The sequence below is a fragment of the Hemicordylus capensis genome, chromosome 6 (genome assembly GCF_027244095.1).
Source record: "Hemicordylus capensis ecotype Gifberg chromosome 6, rHemCap1.1.pri, whole genome shotgun sequence".
Lineage (NCBI taxonomy): Eukaryota > Metazoa > Chordata > Lepidosauria > Squamata > Cordylidae > Hemicordylus > Hemicordylus capensis.
This window is the reverse complement of record NC_069662.1, coordinates 134,078,348-134,103,223: the sequence shown is the minus strand read 5'-3', so window position 1 is coordinate 134,103,223 and position 24,876 is coordinate 134,078,348. Positions and strand designations below refer to the sequence as shown.

Below are 24,876 nucleotides of genomic sequence, written 5' to 3'. Positions count from 1 at the left end.
TCACTAGAATATAATTTTGATTGAGACACTACTAAGGATACTACATTGTTTTTGGTCACCCAGGCCATTTAAATTCTGATTTTCAGAATTGATCTGATCTGATTTTGAACTATTTTTAAAATGAATTTTTAAACTGCATTGTATGGTATTTTGTATTTTCTTTTCTCCCTTTTTGTCTTTTATGATTTAATGCGTTATGTATTTTTATTGTACATTTTAATCCTGTGTTGTGAGCCGCCCAGAGAATAATTTGTTATGGGGCGGCTAACAAATAAAGTGTGTTGTTGTTATTGTTGTTGTTGTTACTTGGAAGATTGCTATTTCTGCACAAGCAATTCTGGAAGTGGTCCATCTGCAATAAAAATCGGGGTTCCGAGTTCAATCCCGCTTCAAAAGTTTTAAATTTGTGTTTTAAATGACATTGGCCGATATAGTGAGCAGAAACACGTCACTGAGGGTCAAGCGCTGTGTTTCCGCTCTAGGAGAGCACTTTCAAAGTGCAGGCAAGTTACAAAAAATATTTACTCTTTTGCACAAGAGTACAAAAGCACCCATGCCTTGGTGAGCGCATGCACTAGTGTGGGGGCTAGCACTACATGGCGGCAAATGTTAGGAGTGTTGGGAATTCTCTCTGGTAAGAGAAACGCTTTTTCATTATAGCAGAGTGCACAGAGGCACAACACAGCGGAATTTGGTTAGGCATGCGTGTATGCTGAGAGTGAAATTACTTGGAGCCAGTTCATAGTTTCAAATAAATATAAGGAGTATTTATTAGAGAACTCCATTCTAGATAGGAAAGTGAAGAGATAGGAACTCTAATCTATCTATCTAGCTGGATGCAGATGGATTCTGCATCTCTGCACACATGGTGCAGGGAGAAAGGAGCTTGCATGTTGCAAGGGAGAAGGAAGGGAAGGGAAGAGGAAGAGGAAGTGGCAGGAAGGAAGGAAGTCCCTGAGATTAGCAATCTACATATCAAAAGGATAGTGTCAGAGTGGTAGAGAAGGGATGACCAACTCTGACTCACTAGTCTGTCCTCCTATGTCACTGAGACAAGAGACAACGCACAGTCCTTCACTTCCAACAAGGAGACCCTCTGGAGCATTGTTCGGGAGGTTGATCATATAAAATCATATAATACAGTCTGCACTTGTGGTTGAACCACCCCTAATATTGGCTGTCTGCACTGGGCAGTTTTAAATGGTATAAATTAATCTCATTTTGGCATGTTGAGAGGAGAGCTGGTCTTATGGTAGCAAGCATGACTTGTCTCCTTAGGGTTTGCCTTGGTTGTACAGGTGAACCTCGAAAAATTAGAATATCGTGCAAAAGTCCATTAATTTCAGTAATGCAAATTAAAAGGTGAAACTGATATATGAGACAGACACATTACATGCAAAGCGAGATAAGTCAAGCCTTAATTTGTTATAATTGTGATGATCATGGCGTACAGCTCATGAGAACCCCAAATCCACAATCCTGAATTTCACCTGGTTTCACCTGTATATGAATGAGAGACTTGATGTGTGAGCACTTTAAGAAATTCCCCTTAGGGGATGGAGCTGCTATGGGAAGAGTATCTAGGTTCTAAGTTCCCTCTCTGGCATCTCCAAGATAGGAAAAGATTTATTTATTTTTATAGGAAAAGATTTTTTTATTGAACCAACAAACTACGAAAGCATACAGTACGTTGTCAAAGCACAATTATATACAAAGTGGTTGTTTGTACATCATATATCTACAAAGATTTACATACAAGGATTTGGAAACCCACAGGGTTATAAAGTATATGCAGGCAGTACTGTAACTCGGGGATGGGGGATTACAAGGCACATCAGGTAATCGGGGGGTTACGTCCAACATCCATTTCCATAATTTGTCCCATTGCTGTTTAGAAGAGATACTCTTATCTTTTTGCACATAACCATACAAACTTTTCCAGAAGAGATTTACTGTCTCATCCACGTGAACCTCTTGGTAGCATCTTCCCTCCCTATTCCTATGCAGGAGCATTGCATAAATGACATACAGGTTTACTAACTTGATTATGAGAAGGGGAACGTTCCAATTCCCTAGTATGAGGGCACCTGTTCCATCCCGTTTCCTTGAAGGTTTCTTTCTGAGACCTCGAAAGGAGGTTCTATCGCTCAAACCCGAGGTTAGTTCTTTCCAAGTCTGTTTTTCCAAATCAGGCCACTCTAACAACTTGCTTACTCCCTGCCACACTCTTTTGGCTACCACACACTGTTTTAAGAAATGTGAATGGGTTTCCCTGAATGTTTTGCCTAGATCACTAGCTTTCTGTTTGCAGGTGATTTTAGGGCACTCTTGCTGGTCCTCTGGGAGCCATGGCTTATACTTGGTGGTATAAACGCCACCTCGTTTCCCATAAATGGAAAGGGACCTTTTTGTCCTTAAAGAGAGCGATAGGGTGATCGGGTTGCCACAAGTACTGTGAAGTGCAGTGTTTGTAGCATTTATGTTCTAAGTCAGGTTTTAAAAAAACCACTTCTAGAATCTCTCCATAAATTGTTTTCCTTAGCTGCTTAACTGAGGAGGATCCTTTAAATAGATCCGGTTCAACCTTCCATTTTTAAGTGTGAATAACAAATCTCTCAAGTAGTCCGGGTGTTCTCTTTTTAATACTTGTGTGATATTACCATTGAAAGATCCTTTCCCCCACCATGTTATGCCCCATGCTGACTTGCGCCAATGCAGAGTGAAAAGCGAGACTCAGGTTTTTTGCAGGAGGTTGGACATATTAGGGACATTCACGAAAATCCAGTTTCCAAAATTGTAGGACATGAATTCAGTTACAAAATAGGGTTGCAGGGCAGGTAGGGCTAGGCCTCCCTGCTCAACCTCCTTAAATGCTACCGCACGGGCCAAAGGGAAGGACACTGTGTGCCATACTAGACAGAAGATCTGGCTTTCAACTCTCCAAAGGAGATTGAGCGGAGGAGGGTAGACTACCGCCAGCTTATACAGATAGGGCTGAGAGAGTTTCCTGCCTGCAACCTTGGCAACCTACATAGCTGGCAGTCTGTGTAGACAATACTGAGCTAGATGGACCAAAGTCTGACTCGGTATATGGCAGCTTCCTATGTTCCTGTGTTGACCTGAGCTCTCCTTTTCCTAGAGTATATTCTCAAACTTGTTAAAAGCCAAAAGTTATTCAAGGCAACGGAACTAGTAGCATGCTAGCTCAGTAGAGATACATCATTTCCTAGAGATACACGACTTTTCACAGCAAGGCTTATTAAGTGTTGCTGTTCTCTTTGTGTCCTATCCGATCATGAACAAATGGGTTACAAAGAGGCACCGGAGCGTTATAGACTCATCGATAGTCGGGTCAGCTAGAGTTACAGGACCTCAGACAACATCAGGTTGACAATTTCCTCCCAATAGTCTGGAACTCGGAGGAGTCCTTATATGCTTCTTGAGCCAGAGTATCCTGCCCCACTCCCTTCCTGATTAGTTGAGAGCCTTAAAGAGCTAGCCTGAAGCCTTGCACTCTGCCACCACTATTCCAGTTTGCAGTCTGTGCTGGTGAGCGGGCAGAGTAGCGGTGCACGATGGGCCTGGTGTGAAGGGAGTCAGTCCTAGGGATGTGTATGGAACCCGTTCAGAGACCCTTTATGGGTTTGGAGGCCCTTGGTTCAGAACCAGTTCAGAGGCCCTTGGAGGCCCCTTTATGGTTTGAAGAACTGGTGGTTCCACCAGTTCGACAGCAGGGGGTGTCTAACTTTAAAAGCAGGGAAGAGTGCACTAACCCCTCGTGCCACTTTCCTCTCATGCCACTTTCCCCTCGCCAGCATCCGATGCGCCTGAGCGTGCTGGCGCAGGTGCGCGCACAGCCAACACATGCCAGCCCCAGACATGCACACGCAGGCACGTTGGATACCTCCGGTCCATATCCAGACAACAGGGGCATCGGGGCAATAGGGAGGGACGCTGCCGCCCCAATGGGCTCCAACAAAAAAATGGATGGCAGCAGGGGGAAAGCAGCAGGAGGGATGAGTGCACCCTCCCCTGCTCTTAAAGCGGCACCCACCACCACCTTCGAGTCTCCCCCGTGCGGTTCCGTCCACATCCCTAGCCAGTCCTTCAGGGGAAGCTGGTTCTGTTAGTTTGATAATCTAATATGCTTGCAATTAAAAGTGTAATATTTGTCTCCTAGTATGACCACTTTGTAAGACTGATGGTTTGCATTTAGTAATCAATGATGGCAGACATCGGATGGCAAACAAATGACATCCTCAGATGTAACTGTGATAGTAAACACTCTATAAGAGCACATTCTTGCTTGTTAATTGCCAGGGGTGTCACTATAATTGAGCAAATGGGTTCAAGGAGCCCGGGCTCCACAGTTCCTGAGGGGCCGTCAGCTCCACCCCTCCCTATTTTCTTCATTATCTCCCTGACTCTGAAGGGCCACCGGAGAGAAGGGTGAACACAGGCCCCCTCTCCCCTAGCTACTCCCCTGTCAGTTGCTATGACATAATAGTATGGTCATCATTTGTCTTAACAGACCATTTAAATTTGTTTCTCAAATTTTTGGAATGAATTTGTGTAAATGTGTTTCCCAAAGACAAGGTTCAAAGAAATCTCAGAGTGTGGGTGTCAAAAACAAGCTCTATAAACATCCGCAAGGAGAATCTTAAGAGCCTTTTGTTTCACTTGCGGGCATTAAAATACAGAAGTGATGTTATTTGCTCTCCTTTTTGTCTTTAGCTGCTGCATGAGGGTAAAGTTATGCTGGCTTTGTTTCATTATGTAAAACCAAATCAGAAGCCAGGAGTGCGTGACTGGTCCGTAGCCCAGTACGAAGAATTACAGCTCCATGCAATTGCTACTTTAGCTACAATGGCTCCCTTGTTGGTAGAAGACTACATGGCATGCCAAGGAAATACTCGCCTTCTCATGTTTCTAAAATGGTGTGCAGGCAATGGTGAGTGGACATGATAGGACCAGCATTCCCTCTAAGGTGTGTGCACATGTGCGTGCTCACTAGTTTTTTTATGTCTGCTCAGTTAATTTTAGTTCACGCTCAAGTTGAATCAGGAAGGTCCCATTCTGAATGCACATGCACGCACACTGCCCTGATTAGTGCCCAGCTAACTGAGCAAAGAGGCACCTTGTTAAAGTGGTGATTCTCGTTATTTAGCAGAGGGAGAGCAACTGGCCTTATCCATCCCCTCCAATGGCCGTTGCTGGTGTCTTTCTTCTTCTTTAGTTAAGATTGTGAGCCCTTTGGGGACAGGGAGCCGTTTGTTTGTTTGTTTGTTTGTTTATATCTTTGTAAACTGCTTTGGGAATTTCTGTTGAAAAGCTGTATATAAATATCCGTCATATTCATTGTATACTTCCACCCAGCTCATTCCACACACAGATTAAAAGATTAGAGGGAACACTGGATAGGACGACTCTTAATTATACTTGCGGGTTAAGAATACGTTGCTTAATTTGACTTAGATCCTCGACTGCACTCTCCCTTCCAGAACCAAGCTTATCATCTTTTGGTGCTGGAGGGGTGAGACAGCAGAGAGAGTGAGCTGGTGCTGCAGCAGCAACAAGAACAAGCCAACTCTCACCACCTTCACTGCACCAGCACCAACAACCGGCTCTCTCCCCCCCCACCCCCACCCCACCCCCATCTCTCTCCCCCAGCACCAAAAACTGATGGTGTTGGTGCTGGAAGGGAGAGAGCATTGGCGGCAAGAGCATTGGCAGCAAGCAGTGGCGTGTACTGCTTGCTGGCATCCAGGACAGACTATGCATCTGCAAGGTGAGGGGGAAGGGGGTGCCATCAGCACCAACCTCTGACTCAGTGGGCAGAGCCGGTAAGGAGGGGTCAGGGTCAGGGTCAGGTGGAAGAACATTGGGGAAAGACCAGGGGAGACAGTGGAGGTAAGGCAGCAATGGCGGCGGCAGTGGGTAATGTCTACACTTGCTTCCCACGGCACACTCACCTCTTGAGGCTACTACTACTACTACTACTACTACTACTACGAATATTTATATACCGCTCTTCAACCAAAGGTCACAAAGCAGTTTACAACGAAAAATACATAAATAAAATGGTCCCCTGCTTGGCTCACCATCTAAAAAGAAACATAAGGCAGATTCCAGCAACAGCCACTGGAAGGGTGCTGTGCTGGGGCTGGATAGGGCCAGTTGCTCTCCCCTTGCTAAATATAAGAGAATCGCCACTTTAAAAGGTGTCTCTTTGCTCGGTTAGCTCTTTGCTGTTGCTTCACCTTGCTTATTTATTATTTTATTCATTCATTCAATCAATCAATTTTTATGCTGCCCTTCTGAAATGGCTCAGGGAGGTTTACAATTAAAACAGAAACCATTAAAACCAATAACAATTAAAACAGAAATATAAATATGAACACCAAATATGAAGTTTATGGTGGAGCTGCCCCTGCTCTGAGTACTTTTTGTATCTGCAAAGGAAACATCATGGCAATGTCTGTATTGTATTGTATTGTATTGTATTGTATTGTATTGTATTGTATTGATATGCCACCAGACTCCAAAGGCTCTAGGCAGTTCACAAAAAGAACTTTACTGCTATAAATAAAATGTTATCAGTGAATCATCTTATGCAGCAACCACTGTACTAGGCATTTGATTTAAATTTTAGAAATGCATCTACATCAGGTCACCAAGTACAGTGTTAATATTGGCAATATTCTTTAAGTTGCTTTTACACAAAAGGCCTTGCAGCATCTGAACTGTTGCAGGAGGTGCACATACCGTATTGCAAAAAAAGATGTTTGGCTTTGGTTTGTTGCAGATCCCTTCTTTGGTCAAGGCAACAGTTTCCATGGTACAGGTGGTCGTGGCAACAAAATAGCACAGATGCACTACAGCTTGAGAGTACTGAATTCTGTGGTCTCCCTTGGTGATGCTGCTGCGAATCTTGATCTTTGCGATCAGGGAGCAATTAATCAGCTGTTGAGTGAAGTATAGCCTAAATTCTCTATGCTTACTTAGGGCAAGATTGCCTGGATTGCTGAACTTTATTCTGCCCCTTTAAGCTCTAACAACCAACATTTGAATAATCTTTTGTTCACCCGGTTTACATTTGTACACAATTGCAGAGCACCCAGGCTTCACATATTGGCTCCAAAAGTGACTACACAGGACCCAATGGCAGTGCCCTATGCTTAGCAGGCCAATAAGATTACATTATGTTGGCCAGACATCTCCAAATTCATCTATGTACTTTTTGCTTTGAAAACATGATTCAGCTGAAAAGCATAGTTTATTAATGCACTAAATAGAAAGTGGGGAGGGGAGGTAAATTAAATACAAAGGTGCCATTTCTGTAATGACTGCATGTACCCTGCAGTTGCATAAAGATAGTAAATATCACTTTTGAATTTAATGCTCAAAGCACAAGGTTGCATGTTTTTCAGCACAGCTGAGGTCCTGCATTCTGTCTGCATGACGCCTCTATCTTTTGCTCAGCAGTATTTCACTGGGAATGCCATTATGATAAAAGGATTGTTTAGTATCCATTCAATTGCAATGATTAGGGCATTTGAACTGGCAGAGCTCCAAATGAATATCATGGCTTCTATAACAATGACAACAACTTGATTTATTGGTTGCCCTGTAGCAATTGTTCTGCTATCATTTACTTGCTGTTTGAGAATGTATTACAAGCATTTCCATATTTCATCCTACAAGGTGCTGTCTCTGGACCAAAGCTAACTTATGCTGCCAACTTTCATAGGTTCACTTGGAAAGAGACAACAGACTTCTTGTTTCAAAGTTTGAGACTTTTGGTCTTCATTGTCTAGCCTCTGTATTTTCCTTCAGTGCTTGCGTCTCTGATTTGCTCTTTGGGTCTGTTGCAGGAAATATTGCTTTCATAGTCTGTCCTGGAACACAGTAAATATATCAGAGAGAGACAGAGACAGAGACAGAGACTGTGACTATTATCCAAATAACTGTGTGTTTAGCAGGGTTTTTGACTGTCCTCTAAATAATTTTCCTCTTACACAACATAACATACATACATAACATACAACACAACATAACATACACAACTGTTTTTGAAACTCTTCTGTTCCAAAGCAGTTTGCAGTGCATTGTGGGTGATAACAGGGCTACTGTTCCTTTTACTTTTACACAAAAATTCAACTAGCATTGACCACGCATGAGCCCTTACATATCCCTGAAGTAGCTCTGGATTTTGGCAGGCCGCATGATGCTGTCTTTTTTCCCTAGAGGAGTAAATTTGATATTACGCACTTCTACATACTATTAGGTATCTTAAAGAGTACAGCAAACAATTTCAAAGAAAAAGAAGATGCCATTGTGGTTGAAATTCAGACGGATATCTTTCTTATCTTGTCAGCTCTTTGTGAAAATAATGTTCATAGAAAGGTTTGTATCCTTTTGTTTTGTTCTTTCATACTAAAGGTATCTTGGTTATGTGCCCCACCACCCCTTGAGGTCACTTGAGGAGGTCCATCTCCAGTTACCGCCAGCTCGTCTGGTGGCCACACAGAGTCGGGCCTTCTCGATTGCTGCCCCGAGATTGTGGAATGCGCTCCCTGCTGAGATGCGATCTTCCCCATCTCTGACTATTTTTAAAAAAAACCTCTCAAGACCCATCTCTTCACCCAAGCTTTTTCAGCTTTTTTAATTTGTAGGTTTTAATTTTATGCTGTTTTTAAATTGTTAAACTGTTTTAACCTTTTATATTTGTTTTAATTGTTTTTATGTCATTGTTAACTGCCCAGAAATGAAAGTTTGGGTGGTATACAAGTTAAATAAACAAATAAACAAACAAACAAATAGATAAATAAATCTGTAGTTCATTGTTGTAGTTATTATGTATTAGTGAGAAATGCTGAATACTTGTAGTTTTCTTCTGTCGGACACATGCTTTTTCCTTCCATTTTATTTTTTTATTTTAATCTTCTGATGTTCTCCCAAAAGTGACTAATTTTCCCTAGCAGTTTAGAGGAGGAGAAGTGTGGAAAAACTAGCCACATGTGAGACAACAGCAGAAGATACAAAATTCCAACTAGCAGTGAGGAAATTGCTCCTTGCTTCTCCCTGGCAAGGAATTGCTCCTGTGTGATCTGGGGCTCTCTCCTTTCAGGGAGGGCGGGGCAAGCCTGTGAATGTGCCAACACTTCAGCCACCCATGTTTTTTGCCAGGCTGTTGCAGAGATTCTCTTGATCCCAGGAATGACTTTTCAGATGGCTCTGGGGGGCTGCTGAGAAAAGGATGGGAAGGAGGTAATGGCTTGCACTAACTCTGCCTTGTGTTAGCATCATCTGGATACCAATATCTGTAGTTCTTCCAGAATAATGTGAGTTTAACTGATATATCAAACAGGAAATCTTTGGATGGGAAGGAGTGGATACACTTATTCAATTTATGAAGATGGATGCAAAGAAATTCTATAGTGGACTGGGTCATAACCATCTCCTTTTTAGCACTCTGGACTGTTTATGGTAAATACAGCTATTTTGTAATGTTAAATTACTGAATAATAGGCAACTCTTTGGGGGCCCTATTGCTGCCTTCTGTAAAAGAGGAATTTGAACAGGGCAGGGAAAATATAATTGGTTAATGAAACAATTTCTTTTCATCCCTAAGCAATACTTTTGAAGTATTGACGTGTATCATTGTCTGAATTATTATATGTTCAGTTTATGGGTTTGAAATGGGAATGAATTGATAGTCACCACCATTTTGCCCACCCATCCTCCCACCCATCCCGCACCATTTTGGCAACCCATGTGACATGCGGCCTGTCGCCATTTTGACCTCTTGCTCATCCTGCCACCGTCCAGCTGCCCGCCGCAGTTTTCTACGGCTGCCGCCACAGCCATTTTCCCCTCTCCCACCCATCCTGTGGCTAGTCTATCCGGCAGCTATATATTCTCAGTTTCATTCAGCAAGATGCTGTTCAATGCATTAAGCTTCAAATCAAAAGGATCTATAGGTCTGCAAAACTACAATGCACAGCAATAAGCAACGAATCATTTATCCTTCCCCTGGATTGGAGATAGTCCACTAATTAATACAATTTCAAATTTTCCCAGATTTGGGGCCACTAAGCTACTACAACATATGTTGCTGTGGTATGGAATGCATATAGGGTAGTTCAGGGTAGGTAGGAAGCAGAAATGTTCCCACAATCTTTCTTATACTGTGGGACTACTAGAGAGCATCTACACATAACGTGGAATTGCAGTTTAAAGGGCCTGCGGATCCACGGACGTTACATCCGAATACAGGGAACTGCAGTTGGGCTCAGCAACAAAACCAAGGTTTCAAGATTGGGACTCCAGTTTGAATCCTCGGGTAGAATAAAGTTTCACTGCCTCAACATGAGGTTCCCAGCAGCCTGCGGAACATCCAAATTCGGAACTGCAGGCAACTGGGCTTGGAATCAGATTTAAGGGAGGAAGCTCCTTTCTCAACTCTGCCCTGATTGGCTGTGCAGACAGAAGGACAGCCTGCCAAGTAGTAGATTTTAATTATATAGAAGCTGGGTTGCTCCTTCCTCCAGCATCTATCATTCCAATGGCTGCCGGCAGTCCAAAAGGAGCTATGGGCATGAGAATTGAGCCTTAGCTTCTACAGTGCCTAGCTTCTGTACTTTTATGGAATCCTTATAAGTCTTTCAGTAAAATAGAAATGCAGCCAAGTTTTCACAAGGTATGGCTGGCACACATCTTCCTTTTTTTGCTGATACAGACTTTGATTCCTTCATTAGAGGGGGAAGTGGCCCTCCAAAGAATTGCTCCTTCCCTAGTTACAGGGGAAATGGCGCCTCAAAGAAATGCTCTTCTATTCTAAAATGTACGATGTCATTGATATACAACAAAATTATGAGTGTGGTGTGGGTTTGGTAGAAATGTTCTGAACCAAGTTTTGCTAGTACATCACAGTAATAAAATTGGGGGGTACTAGTAATTTAATTTGGGACCTTTTTTCCTTTCACAAGTTGTTAGCAGAAATAAAAAATGTTTGCTGAGTACAAGCTGAAAGAGATTCCGCAGACTGAAATTATTCTTATTTAAGGTGCTGTGTGATTGGCTGTACCATTTTAGAGGATTATTTTCTTGAAAAAGAGGGCCTCTTCACCCTTCTGGATTTGCTAGTGGTGAGTATTATTATCTAGAGTATCAACTCTACTAAAAATAACATCTTATTATTGATTCGTGCCAAGTTACTAGGTTTTAGTTATATATCCATGGTTTTGTTGCTTCCTGCCAGAAATTACATCACACTCAGTTTGCGCCTGAGATGCCTGTACAATCCACAGTGCAGTCACAAAAGCTATGAATGCAATAAAAGAGGCATCTAGTTTTCCCTAGTGCAGAATGAATTCTTTGCTCTGGAAATATAACATCCCCAAATTGAAAGTAGTTCCTTGAAGGGAGGCATGCAGACTGTGCTAGAATGTAAACATGTGTATTTTTATTCCACACAAAAATGATCACGCAGAAATGCCTGTATTGTACATGCACAGCAATTAGCTGTTGCTGCCTCAGGAAGCCTCTTTAGTTTTTTGTTTAAGACTGGAAGGTAATTCACATGGCCATTATATGTGGGGCTGATGAGGGCTGGGGAGAAGGCAGAATCGTTCCTACCTTCCCCCACATGACTACCAGTATTCCTGAAGATGTGCCACTTACCGGGGCACACAATCACCACTGCGGCAAGCAGTGCAGAGATCTGGAGGCCCGGGAAATGAAGCCCAGCCTCCAAGACTCCCACAATGCACCATGTGGGCAGTATGGTGCATTGTAGAAATACAAGAAGCCAGGCCACTGCTTCCCCCAGCCTCTATCATTTCAATGGCTGCTGGCAGCCTAAAAGGAAATACCAGCAGCCCAAGTGCCCACACAAATGGGCAGTGAGGTAGGAGGGCAAGCATGCACCCTTCTACCTCACTTTTAGCCCAGCTAGAAAACCCGAGAGCTATCTGATTGAGGAGTGCCAGGATTGGGACCAATCCCAGATCAGGGTGCTATCTTTCCCGTTTTTGTCAATTACAATGATTATGAAGATACGATTCCTTAGGGAATTATAATCGTTGCAATTATTTCCTTGTTTTTCTTCTGCAAAGTTAAATGAAACCAATGTATGCAATCTGATTCTTGGAATATTAGTTGAGTTTTGTGACAACCCTAAAACTGTTTCCCATATCAATGCCTGGCGAGGGGAAAAAGACCAAACTGCAGCTAATCTATTGATAAATCTATGGAGGCAAGAAGAGGAGGAGATGGGAGTGAAACATGATAAACTTGGGAGAATTGCTGGTAAGTATTCAGTTATAGAATATTGTATATCATAGATAACCTGCCCCCCCCGCCCAATGCTCAAAGTGAGGTAAACACCAACAATATGTAATCCTACATAAATATTTTGTTGTTATTAGAAATGCCTTTATAGTTACTTCTTTGAAGAACTAGGGAATTCCAGGAGTAATTGAATCAGGCACATTATCACTTTTTCAATGACTGTAGTCTTAAGCAAATTTTCGAGTTCATACTATTGTATACATACCCACTGGCAAGAGAACATCTTCTACAATGGAAGGCTTTGGAATGTGCTCCCTACTGAAATAACAGCCTCCTCATCTCTGACAACTTTTAAAAAGACTGTCAAGACACATGTGTTCACCCCGGCTTTTAATTAGATATTGTTTTAATAGTTGCAAACATTGTTTTAAAGTTTAAATTATTGGAATGTTTTAACCTTTTTATTTTGTTATAATTTGTATTATTTTATTGTAAATCACCCAGAGACATAAGTGTGGGTGGCATACACATACATAAAATAAATAAATAAATACTATAAGGCCATATTTTTTCCAAACTCTTAAAAATATTGTGTCTGAAGTGTGAAGAATACATTGGTAACGGAACCAGGAATGATGGTCAAAAATTCTGATTCCATTACCAACATGTTTTGCATGTTTCAGATACTGTAGTATTGAAGGGTTTTGTTTAAAAAATGGTCTTATGGTAGGAGATGTTCTCTTGCCAGTGAGTATATATAATACAAACCTGGAAATTTGCTTATGGCTGCAGTCATTGAAATAGTGGTAACATGCCTAATTCTATTACCCTTGGAATTTTCCAAATACAAGTATGTTGATAGCAAAAAGGTGAGAGAGAAAGTAAATCTAGCAATAGCTCCAGGTGTCACTGATGAGTTTGTAACCTTGTGAATACCAGAGAGTTTTCTTTAAGTAGAATCAGGGCTGTTTCTTTAAAAAGGAAAGCTTTTTAAAAATGAGACACCTGTGTCTGAAGATCCTTGCCAAATGTAGAAATTCACAGATTTCTTCTCTCAGGTAATATTGGTGTAGTAATTTATATATTACTTTTTCACATCTTCATATACAAGATTGGCTCATAGAAGCACATCAACTTTTCAAAGCATAAGTGAGAGCTGATGGGAGAAGACTTTGCTTTGTTATTAGCTTTACCACTAGATGGTGTTTGTTCCATCAGCTTCAGAAGTACATCTAATATTAGTTCTCTGTATTTCTTAATTAGGTCAGCTTTGCCTGGTAAATCTGGCTCATACAATTCAGCTGTTGACGCATTATGCCCTAAACATGACCAGTTTCCTAGAAAATAACATTGTGTACATACAAAACAGTTAAATAATGGAATAAAGTTATATTCAGTACAGTTTATCATAGCAGTAAGCATTCTTTCCTGTTCTCATTCTACCAAATTAAAATGGTTATTCCAATTTTATTTCATATTTATTTATCTTATTCATTAGATTTGTATCCCACCATTCAGCTTCAGAAAGCAATCAAGTTGGCTTGCAATTTAGAATATAAACTACATTGCCATAATGTAATAAGATGGCGGAGATGAAGGAGAGAGAGAGAACACCTTTGTGGCACTACACTGGTGCTATGTAAAATGTGCCAGTGCTGCTGAGACGTTCCCGATAAACACTACATCAGCGTTTGCAAGGGAGACAAAGTTCAAAAGCCTTCCCTTCCCCTGGAAGCCCTCTGTGCCACCTGAAAATATGTCCTTTAGGGCTGCGTGACCCTCAGGGACATATTTTCACATGGCACAGAGCACTTCCAAAGAGCACCCACACAAACACACACCCACACACCCACGTGCTGCATTAGTTGAACTCCTAAGTAGCACCAGTGCATTTCACATAACAGTGGCACTTTGTTAGTTTGAATAACAGCCTTTATGTTACTGCAAAACATGAATATAGCTCTTCAGAGAAGATAGAAAATACATATACACACTGAAATTACATAAATACTAGTAATAAATACATGATCTAGTAGTTGGATTATTAATTGCAAATAGTTGTAGCTGTTATTACTAAGCAATGTGGAGAGTTATTGTTGTGGGGGATTATTGTCTTTTAAAACCTCCTCTCCCTAGCTGTGTCTCTGAAAATAAGTTATGCACTTTATAAAACCGCCAATTCGTTTGGTGGCTACACAGAGAAGCGGCCTTCTTGGTTGCTGCCCTGAGATTGTGGAATGCGCTCCCTGCTGAGATATGATCCTCCCCATCTCTGGCAATCTTTAAAAAACACCTGAAAACCCATCTTTTCACCCAAGTTTTCTCAGCTTTTTAAATTTCTTAGGTTTTAATCTCTGGTTTATTTTTAAATTGTCAAATTGTTTTAAATTTTTGTAAATGTTTTTAACTTGTTTTATGCTATTGTTAACCGCCCAGAGATGAAGTTTGGGGCGGTGTACAAATTTGATAAATAATAAATAAATAAATGGTTAGTCAGGTCAAGAATTAGTCAGATATTAGTAAGCCTAACCAGCAAAAGACCAGGTTTATCACCGTTGTTCATGACTCTACAGTATTTAATGCCTCTGTATATTTCAGTATATACGGGCCCGGTGTGAGGGATCATTAAGCATGAGCATTATTGGGGCTCAGGGCCATCAGAAAGCCCATGGTTAACCCCTGAGACCCTGCCCAGTGTGCTTTTTGTATGTGGTGGTGGCAGAAGCAGTGGCATAACTCTCTTGGCTGAGAGAATAATTGTCAGTGCCTTCTTCAACTCTCTCTATCCACAAATGTGCTTTTTCCAAAGGCTCCTGTGATTTATTATTATTATTATTATTATTTCAATTTCTATACCGCCCTTCCAAAAATGGCTCAGGGCAGTTTACTCAGAGAAATAACAAACAAATAAGATGGAACCCTGTCCCCAAAGAGCTCACATTCTAAAGAGAAACGTAAGATAGACACCAGCAACAGTCACTGGAAGTACTGTGCCGGGGGTGGTAAAAGTAAAGTTACTTATGTAAAGTAAAATGTGCCAACAAGTCGATTTTGAGTCGACTCCTGGCACCCACAGAGCCCTGTGGGGTTCTTTGGTAGAATACAGGAGGGGTTTATCATTGCCTCCTGCCACGCAGTATGAGATGATGCCTTTCAGCATCTTCCTAGATCGCTGCTGCCCAATATAGATGTTTCCCATAGTCTGGGAAACATAGTCTGGGAAACATACCAGCGGGGATTCAAACCGGCAACCTTCTGCTTGTAAGTTAAGCATTTCCCTGCTGCATCACTTAAGGTGGCTGACACACACACAGTCGCGATACAGTGGCTTTCTCAGCTGACCAAGTCGCTCTGTTGTTGAATATCTTCCAGGTGGAGAGTTAAATGGTGCCACCACTCCAGCCACAAATTTTAAATGTTAAAATACATTTTAAACAATGTAACCACATTTGTCTGAATAGATAGATAGATAGATAGATAGATAGATAGATAGATAGATAGATAGATAGATAGATAGATATTTGCAAATAAGACAAATAAATAGATAACAGAGGCACTAAAGGAGGAGCATTCACTGCTAATGCTACCCTCCACTTCTTGATTAATCCCCCCTTGAGCCCTAGCAAGCTTAGTGGACCACAGTGTCAACAGACATTCCTCTTTGAGTTCAGCACCACTGCCCCAACAGCACCAGTTTATATTTCCCACTAGACTGGCAGGGCATCTGGGAAATCTAAAATGGCATCACTACAGGTGAAGGGCTAAAACCGAGAAGGAGCTGCCAATGCTGTCCTCCACGAGCTAATGAGCTTGCCAGAACCCAGTGGGAGGACCTGTGGTATTGTGGGGGCTAAGCAAAGAACTTTGCCCAAGAGCCACCCAAAATCTGTCACCAATATATAATACTTAACTGATGGGGGGGTGGGAATTCTGTAAAAACCATTAACGTTTGTGAATATTTGATGATGGGGGGGAACCTAAAACTTGTACTCTTTTCCTTCTTTTATCTTGTAGATATAAAAAACCCATTAGTCGGCCAGTTCCAAAAACAACAAGAAATTATTCCAATGCCTGCTACTTGTCCCACTGTTGCTGTCATGGATGTTGCTAAAAACATGAGAGCAAAGATTTATTGTTTAATATGTAAACTAGGTAAGGCCATGAGTTACTTTTCTGTATTTTGTAATAACCCTTCCATATATTCTAGTTAGGCCACGGTCTCATGATGAGAAGGATCACTGTTAAAGAGTTAACTGTGATCAGCAAGCCCTGCTCACTCCCGCAAAGTGTACCGTGAGAAATGGAACTTCTGAGTTGTCCCAGTTAAATCATTGCAGTCAACCAACATTTTAACCAGAAATGGAACAACTGGAATAGCCCAGAAACCCTCTCCAGGTTCCTGCAATACACACCAAAGGAGCACATGGGGCTCACTGATCACAATTAACTCTTTAATCTTGATCCTTCTCATTGTAAGACCATGGCCTTTGTGACATAATATAAAACAATCAAATAAATTCTTGTTCATGGGCTCTTCTCTGAAATCTCACATCTTCCATTAGCAAGTGACCTAAAAAAGCAAACTACACATTACATCTTATCTCCTCATTATTTTGTCCTTGTCAAGCTCTTTTAAAACCATTTTTTGGCCTTTTCTGTTTTCTACTAATGTGGTTATAGTTAGAAATTTTGCCTATAAAAATCCTTGGTGGGTAGAAACTACCAGCAGAATTGAAGCATACTTACTGCTGCTCATAAAGCTCATTTATACAGACCTCCTGTGGACCTCCAAAGCCTCCTGTTTTCCATCTTCAAAGACAATAATTTTGGGAGAAACATATAAATGTTTTACAATAATTCAAAAGATTCAGAGCAGATTGAGAAGGTTTGCAGAAGTGACCAAAAACTAGCATGCCAAAACACAAGATTAAGGTCAAACTTAAGCCTTATTTACATCTTATATTCAACACATAAACAGATCTGTATGCATTTACAGATCTTTGTGGTGATCCAGGATCCTTCACAATGTGGGTTATGCACCTGCATATTCTTCTGGACAACATCACAGCCATTGCTTACATCAGTTGACAAGGAGGGACAGTCTCCAGATCCCTGTGCAACCTAGTTATCCTACTTTGGATCTGGAGTATACGTCACCAAATATAGCTCCTAGCTCTGCACATAAAGGGCACTGACAATGTCCTTGCAGACAATCTGAGCAGAAAAACAGATTCTTCCCATCAGCACAAATGGGAAATCAATCAAGATGTAATCTCCAATCTATTCCTTCAGTGGGGAACTCCCCAAGTAGACCTCTTTGCATCTGTGACCAACAAGAAAAGCTATAGTTTCTGCTCAAGAGCAAGTGTGGGAAGAGATCTCTGGGAGGTGCCTGCCAGATCCCCTGGAGAAAACATATATTCAACCTCTTTCCTCCCCTCTGCTGTCCAAGGTACTCAACAAAGTCCTTCAGCACAAAACAAAATGCATAATACTTACCCCGTGGTGGCCAAGGCAACCTTGGTTCCCTCTCCTACAACTATCCCAAGGATTCCATCGTCTCCTCCCTCAACGCTTCGACCTTCTGTTTCAGAATGAAGGTCAAGTCACCCATCACAGTCTTCGAACCTTTAACTTGACTGCATGGCAGTTGAACTTCTAAACAATGTCCTATTGCATGAGAGGAAGTCTTCCACTAGATGAAACTACAACTGTAAATGGAAACAATTTGCCAAGGGCCAAAGGTTTTAATCGCTTACAAGCCTCTATACATCAAGTCCTCCTATATCTTACCTCTCTGAAATGTTCAGGCCTTTCCAGTTCATCTGATATAGTCCATATGGCAGTCCTCTCTGCAGTTCATGCAGACTGGGATGTGAAGTCACTATTTTCTCACCCAGACAGCAAAATGTTTCTTAAGAGAATCAACAACTTCTTCCCACTGATTAGAAAACCAATTGAAACCTGGAGCCTCTCTATAGTACTTTCTGCACTAACAAAGGCTCCCTTTGAACCTCTATCTTCAACACCCATTAAATTGCTCTCTATAAAGACAGCCTTTTTGACTGATCTGACCATAGGACGAAGGGTCAGCAAACATTGCCTTAAGAATCAATTCCCCTTTCATGGAATTCTACCCCAATAAGGTGGTTATGAGAACAGACCTTTCCTTTGTACCTAAGGTAGTTTCTGACTTCCATGTCAACCAGGACATTATCCTTCCTACCACTCCTTTGGAGTGCTCTCTCCACTTCTTCGATGTCCGTAGAACACTCCTCCTCTATATGGACAGAACTAAAGACTTTAGAAAGTCTCGTAGACTTTTTGTTGCCTTCAGGGGCAGGGACAAGGGCCAACCAATCTCTAGACAGAGGTTTTCTAACTGGTTTGTCCAACTTATTTTTATTTGTTACAAGAAACAACGTGTACAGCCTCCAAACATGGTTAAAGCTCACTCAGAGACGATCTTCTCATGGTCCGTGAGAAGAGCTTCTGTTGAGCTTGTGGGGAGAGCAGGCTTAGCCTACACAGCTGCCAGCTCCGTCACGGAGCCGGCAGGGGCTGCGGGGGATTTGGGGCCATGCAGCCCCTGGAAGTTCCAGGATGCCCTGCACAAGTGCAAGTCAGGGGTCTACTCGTGTGTCGCAGTGTGGCGACAAACGAGCAAAAAAATGAGCGCTCACTTCGTTAACCTCATTTAAGGGGAGGGGGAATTAGGCGGGCTAGCCACCTTGGGAGCACTGGGCTCGCTTGCGAGCCCGGTGGTTCCCACGATCCCTGAAAAGCGGGCTAAGCTGAGGTCTCTGCTGTTCTTTGTATTGTTTTTATACTTAAGTTTTAAATTTTTTAATCAGATTTGTCTTATATTTTTAGTTTCATATTTTAACTGTGTCTTTTTTATAATCTTGTTTTTAAATTTTGCTTTAAACCGCCTTGGGATTGTTTTAATGAAAGGCAGTATACAAATTTAACAATCAATCAATCAATAAGCTCCCTTAGCCCGCTTTCCAGTGATCGTGGGAATAGCCTCAGAGTGAAGCTACCTCTGCTGCTCACTTATCAGAAATGTACTGACATCTGCAAGGCTGCTGCTTGGTCTTTCAACTTGCCTTTTAGTAAGCATTATGCATTAGACATCCAAGCAGCACTGAGGCCTGCTCTGGGCAGACTGTGCTAAACAAAGTTCTCTAAGAAACATCTTCAGCCCTGCTCCTTCAATGGGGAGCTAGTTAATTGCCCTCATTGTGAAGGATACCAGATCACCACAATGATAAACAGGTTGCTTACTTGTAACAGGTGATCTTTTGGTGATCCAGTATCATTCACAACACCCGCCTGATCTCTTCACATCAGATGTTTTTGCTTAATGTACTCACCTCATCATTTGACTGAATAAGTTCAGTCTTCATGGCGGTTGATCAGAAATTGAGCAAAAGTGTGCTCTTCCACCAAAGAGGCTAAGCATGGTGTGCAGGTTGGTGTGCAAAGTTGGTGTGCAGTGGGCGGAACTACAGAGCACCTCAGGGACCTTGAAAATCCTTCTGCAGGGGCTACTTCGCAGACATATAACCCACATTGTGAATGATACCAGATCACCAAAAGATCACCTGTTACAGGTAAGCATCCTATTTTGATACACACATTGAGGTCATGCAAACAATCAAAAACTATGTTCTACCTAGGTTTGGGAGCTGTCTGTGCTCCCAATTTTTTGTTGTGTGGAAGGAAGGTAAGAGGAAAACCTGGGTAGAAGTGATTTTGTGAAAACCTGGAAAGAAGTGATTGGTAGTAGGAAAAGCTACCCAGGTTTTCCTCTTACCTTGCTTCCACACAATCACTTCTTCCCAGGTTTCCCCCCAACTTGCTTCTACACAACCAAAAACTGGGAGCACACACAGCTCCCAAACCCAGGTGGAATACAGTTTTTGATTGTGGGAATGACCTCATTGTATTCAACGCACTTACAATAGTCTACTTTCTAACTGGAAGTGTTGTGTATTGAGTGTCCTGCATTGCAGGGGGTTTGTATCCAGCTATACTTTTAAAATGAAAGCAGGTACAGTCATTCATTCAAAAATATATACATGTGTACAGTCATCTATATGCAGCTGCAGTGTAATGTCTAAATAAGGCTTTAGATGTTTGTTAGAACATGTGCTAAATAGATGTAGTTTGAACAGGAAGTGTCTGTTTTTCTCAACAACAACAAAACAGTCACTGGATGGTTTCTGGTTGGGATTGTGGAGAAGAGGAGAAAGTTAATTCATATTAATCTTCACATTTTCATATGAAAAAAGTTCTATATTTTTAGCTTAATATTTTTAATTGTCATTTTAATTGTATGTTTTTTAACTTTTGTAAACTGCCTTGGGGTTGATTTTAATGAAAGGCATATAAATTTAATGAAAGGTATATAAACTTAACAATAAATAAAAAAATAATTTTTTCCTTCACTCTGATTTCACACCAAAAATGACACTCACACACACACACACACACACGCGCGCGCACAGTGACTGAGGAAATTGCCACTTCAGAGAGGGGGCAGTTTTCAGCATAAAAACATCATTGTGGGGTGGGTGGAGTTAACTTCCTTCTCATGGTTACAACTGGGATTTCCCCCTCCCCTAAATGTGTTGGGGTGGAGGGGTGGGGATTAAGAAGACCCAGATGGAAGTACACCTTTTCATGCATTCTGATGAATGGCTCCTTCAGGGTTGCACTTCTTCAGCCCTCCAGCAGTTGCTGGAATACAAATCCCATCATCCTTAGCCACTATGGCCAATAGTAAGGGATGATGGGAGTTGTAGTCCAACAACAGTTGGGGGACCAAAGCTGTGTAGTCCAAGTCTAAAAATACAGAGTCTAAAAAATACAGAAGTCTAGTCTGAGCTTAAAAATACAGAAGTACAAGAAAGTATACCTTAGAGTATGGTATAGCTGGTAAATAGGTCTGTCTACGGCTGGTCTTAAAGATGCTTCTGCCACTTTAATACTTATGTAGAGCAGTAGTTTTGGCAGGTGCCAAATATGAAAGGGGAAATGCATTTCTTCTTGCCAACTAGATCTTAAGGACATCTAAGCCAAGGAACTACCACTCTTGCACTCAGACCCAAGGGGACGCGGAGGAGACTTTGCTATAGTGGAATCGGCCAATTCTTTACTGAGGCTTAGTTGTATTGTGAATACAGGCATATTAGCTGGGATTGGTTCATCCCCCTACAGTGCGGTAGTTAGCTGGCTGGCCACAGCTGTGGCTGCCATTACCTAAATGACCGTGGCGATAGCACCTTGGCTCCAGGCCGCTCCTCCACTCTAAAACGTAGGCGCCCTTCTTCGTCGACCTAAGGTCAGATTTTGACTATCAAACACCACCCCTCTGATGCTGCACAGCCATACGGAAAGGATGTCGCCTGCATAGGAGTTAAGCTTACCTAAGGTGCCACACCCATTTTCTTAGCTGTTCCCCAACACACTGTACCTTCCACAGCGGGCATTAGCCTAGCTTAATGCCCCGCACCCCACAGGCCCAGTATCACCTTTGCCAATCCCAGCCTCAGATCATCCATGAAAAGCCTCATGCCCATGGCCGAAAGGTGGACCCCATCACCCCGATAAAGGGCGGGCTGTGTGAAGATGATATTGTGCGGAATACATCTGCCACCCCTAGTGGCCAGGAAGCGAGCCATTGTCACATTAACCCCTCGCCTCGCCCTATCCACCTTGTTCTGCTTCTGGGGTGCGTTCCACACCCTGTGCTGTGTGATATCAGACCAAAGCAGGACCACATTTGGGCACCAAGCTTGGACCGCCCCCAGGTCCTGCATGGTCTGTTGTGACAGTGAAATACCTAACTGACTAACTAAGCGGACTGAATGCCGGCGCAGGCGTGCTGCCAGCTTCGGCCCTTCCAGCCCTGCTCCCGGAAGAGGCCGGGGCTAATGGAGGCCAGCTCCCCAGTCCCTGCGTGCTCCGTTCCGAGTGGAGGGGCTGGAGCAAAGCAGCCACACCGCCGATACGGGCGGCGAGCAGCTTGCTTCTAGATGGGATCACTTGAAGGTTTGTTAATGTGTACATTTCAAAACTACCTTGTGACAATGTAAACGTTAATAAATGAATGAAGTTTCTTTAAGGGTAATCTATGGATACTTTACTGCAGGCTTTGAAAATTTGCCTGGCCTCTCTGCGAAGGATTTTGTTACACTTGCTGTTATACGTAGATACCTTGACTTTAAGGTAAGTGGTGTTTAAAATTCAGTTTGTTCTTAATTGCTTCATTTGTTGGAGCTAGTAGAACAAAGAATGTGCAGTACAGTTCATTAATTCCCTTCTAGCCTCAGTGCAGAACAAATTGTTGGAATTTAAATGCAAAGTTCTTCAAAAACATTTTCCTCAAGATTTCCCCCCCCCCTTGTGTGCACGTGTATCTTGCACAGTAATGGACTTCAGCTGTAGATTAGATTGTGGACCTTTAGATTTCCTTTAAATTCTACTACTCTGAATAGACGTTTAGACACAGAATTGGTGCTAGTTTTCACCTGACCTGTATCAGGTGACTAATATGTATCAGTAAGAAGGGTATCATCATAGCAAGTGTAAGCTAGAACAACTTGACAGAGAAATTGTGAGGCTATTCACACGCTCATGCAAAACTGGGTTAAGAGAGCCCAGTTTTGCACGCACATGTGAACTGCCTGGATCAGGCCGGATCTCAACAGTACCGCAGCAGCAAACCTGCTTGTGGAGCCTCCCTCCAAAACGAGGTTAGGAGAGCGAGTGCTCTCCTAACCTCATTTTTCAGATCATCTGTCAGACTCGGGGAGGAGAGGGGGAATCACCATAATGCACCGCACACTTGCATGGTGCCTTATTGGAGCTCCAGGGGGTGGGGCAATGTGGGGTTATGCGTCCTGACGTCCCAACCCTCGGAGCAACCATCAGCAGCCGGCAACCGTCTGGCCGGGTGATTTTATTATTTATTTATTTATTAGAAACATTTGATATACCGCCCACTCCAAAGTCTCTGGGCAGTGTACAAAAACATGCAAAACAAGACAGCATTAAAATTACATTCTAAATAAACCGAAAGTAACTAACAAAAAAGAAAAAGGGGGAGAAAGCAAATAGGTAAACTACAGGGTAAAAGCCAGGGTGATCTTCCTGCCCAGTGGCAAGGGCCTGTTTGTCTGTGGGGGAGGTAAGCTTTTTGAGGTTTCCTCCCCTCGCCCTGTTGGAGCCCTTCCTCTGCTCATGAGAAGTTACAGTAGTGATAGACTACAGCATACATTTCTTTTCTGTCTGACTGATTTCTTCGGTAACCTTTAAACAAAAACAGAAAAATTACTGTCATAATGAAGAGTTGATATGAACCCCCAGAAGCTTTTCCAATTCAGAGAGTTGGAGAGAAGCTTTTCCAACTCAGACAGCACCTTCTTCTGCATGATCCCCACCGCACATTAAAGTCATCTGAAGAAGTCCGTCTCCAGTTGCCAATGGTGCGTCTAGTGGCAACTCATAGGCAGGCTTTCTCTGTAGCCATTCCTGGACTGTGGAATGCACTCTCAGCAGAAATCCGCAATTTGAATTCTTTATCGGCCTTCAGGAGAGCCCTCAAAACCTATCTGTTTGGCCTGGCCTTCCAGGGTTTTTAAATTGTTATAAATGGTTTTAATGTTGTAACCTGTTTTTTCGGGGGTTTAAAGGGGTTTTAATTGTTAATTGTTGTTTTATGCTGTTTTATAATTTTTGCTTTAATTGTTAATTGATTTTAATGGTTTTGTTTTAATTGTAAACCACCCTGAGCCTTTTTGGAAGGGTGGTATAAAAAATTGCTTAAATATAAATAAAAGAATTGCCTACTGTATGTTACTCACATCCCAGGATTTCCTTTTCCAGTGCAGAGCTATGGGGAGTAAACCCCTCTCTTTATATGTCTAATCCATCTTGGCAGCTGTTGCAAGCACCATGACCTTCACCTTTTTAAAATGAGTTATCAATTTTAATGTGCAATACCAAAATCCATAAAGTTAGTCAAGTCAAGTCAAGTTTTATTTACGGTCCTAGACCAAACATGCAAAAAGCAAAACAAATTTATAAGAAAAACTATGAATTCTGATTATACATCTTAAAAGCAATGTAACAAAATTTAGCTACGAAGTTAAAATTTGAAACATCCTTATCAGAAAATAGAAACTTAACAAATTGTTCAGCAGATTGATCCGTCTGTTTACAGACCAAAGGTAGAATCAAGTGCTCTCTCAGTTGCCTATGTATTTTACAGGATAATAGAATGTGCTCGATAGATTCTATTTCCCCACTGCCACATCTACAGTAGCGTTCTTCCAGGGGAATACCACTGCATCTCCCGGCTAATAGTGCAGAAGGAAAAGAATTTGTTCTGGCCCTTGTAAATGCCCAATGAAATTTGCTGAGTGTAATACGTGACAAATAATTTGCTGGTAAAAGATCCCGTCTAGTTCTTATTCCTTTATAGAATTCTGTTAAAGAAGCCCAGATAGTTTGTAATTCAATGAGGCTATTCACATGATTGTAGAAAATCAGGCTAGCTTCCACTAGCCCGAT

At 42.0% G+C, this 24,876-nt stretch overlaps 1 protein-coding gene across 5 annotated transcripts in view; it reads left to right on the top strand.

Annotated features, from left to right (window-relative positions):
• The window catches only part of CFAP69 (cilia and flagella associated protein 69), a 39,007-nt gene that overhangs the window by 9,047 nt on the left and 5,084 nt on the right, over positions 1-24,876 (top strand). For 2 of the 5 annotated variants that reach the window (XM_053259004.1, XM_053259003.1), the window contains exons 9-16: positions 4,735-4,951; positions 6,806-6,970; positions 8,288-8,406; positions 9,371-9,489; positions 11,069-11,150; positions 12,120-12,312; positions 16,309-16,446; positions 22,454-22,530. In XM_053259004.1, coding sequence (XP_053114979.1) covers positions 4,735-4,951; positions 6,806-6,970; positions 8,288-8,406; positions 9,371-9,489; positions 11,069-11,150; positions 12,120-12,312; positions 16,309-16,446; positions 22,454-22,530 — 1,110 coding nt within the window. The remainder of the gene's footprint in view (positions 1-4,734; positions 4,952-6,805; positions 6,971-8,287; positions 8,407-9,370; positions 9,490-11,068; positions 11,151-12,119; positions 12,313-16,308; positions 16,447-22,453; positions 22,531-24,876) is intronic. The other 3 variants (XM_053259007.1, XM_053259005.1, XM_053259006.1) reach the window with 2 other exon arrangements.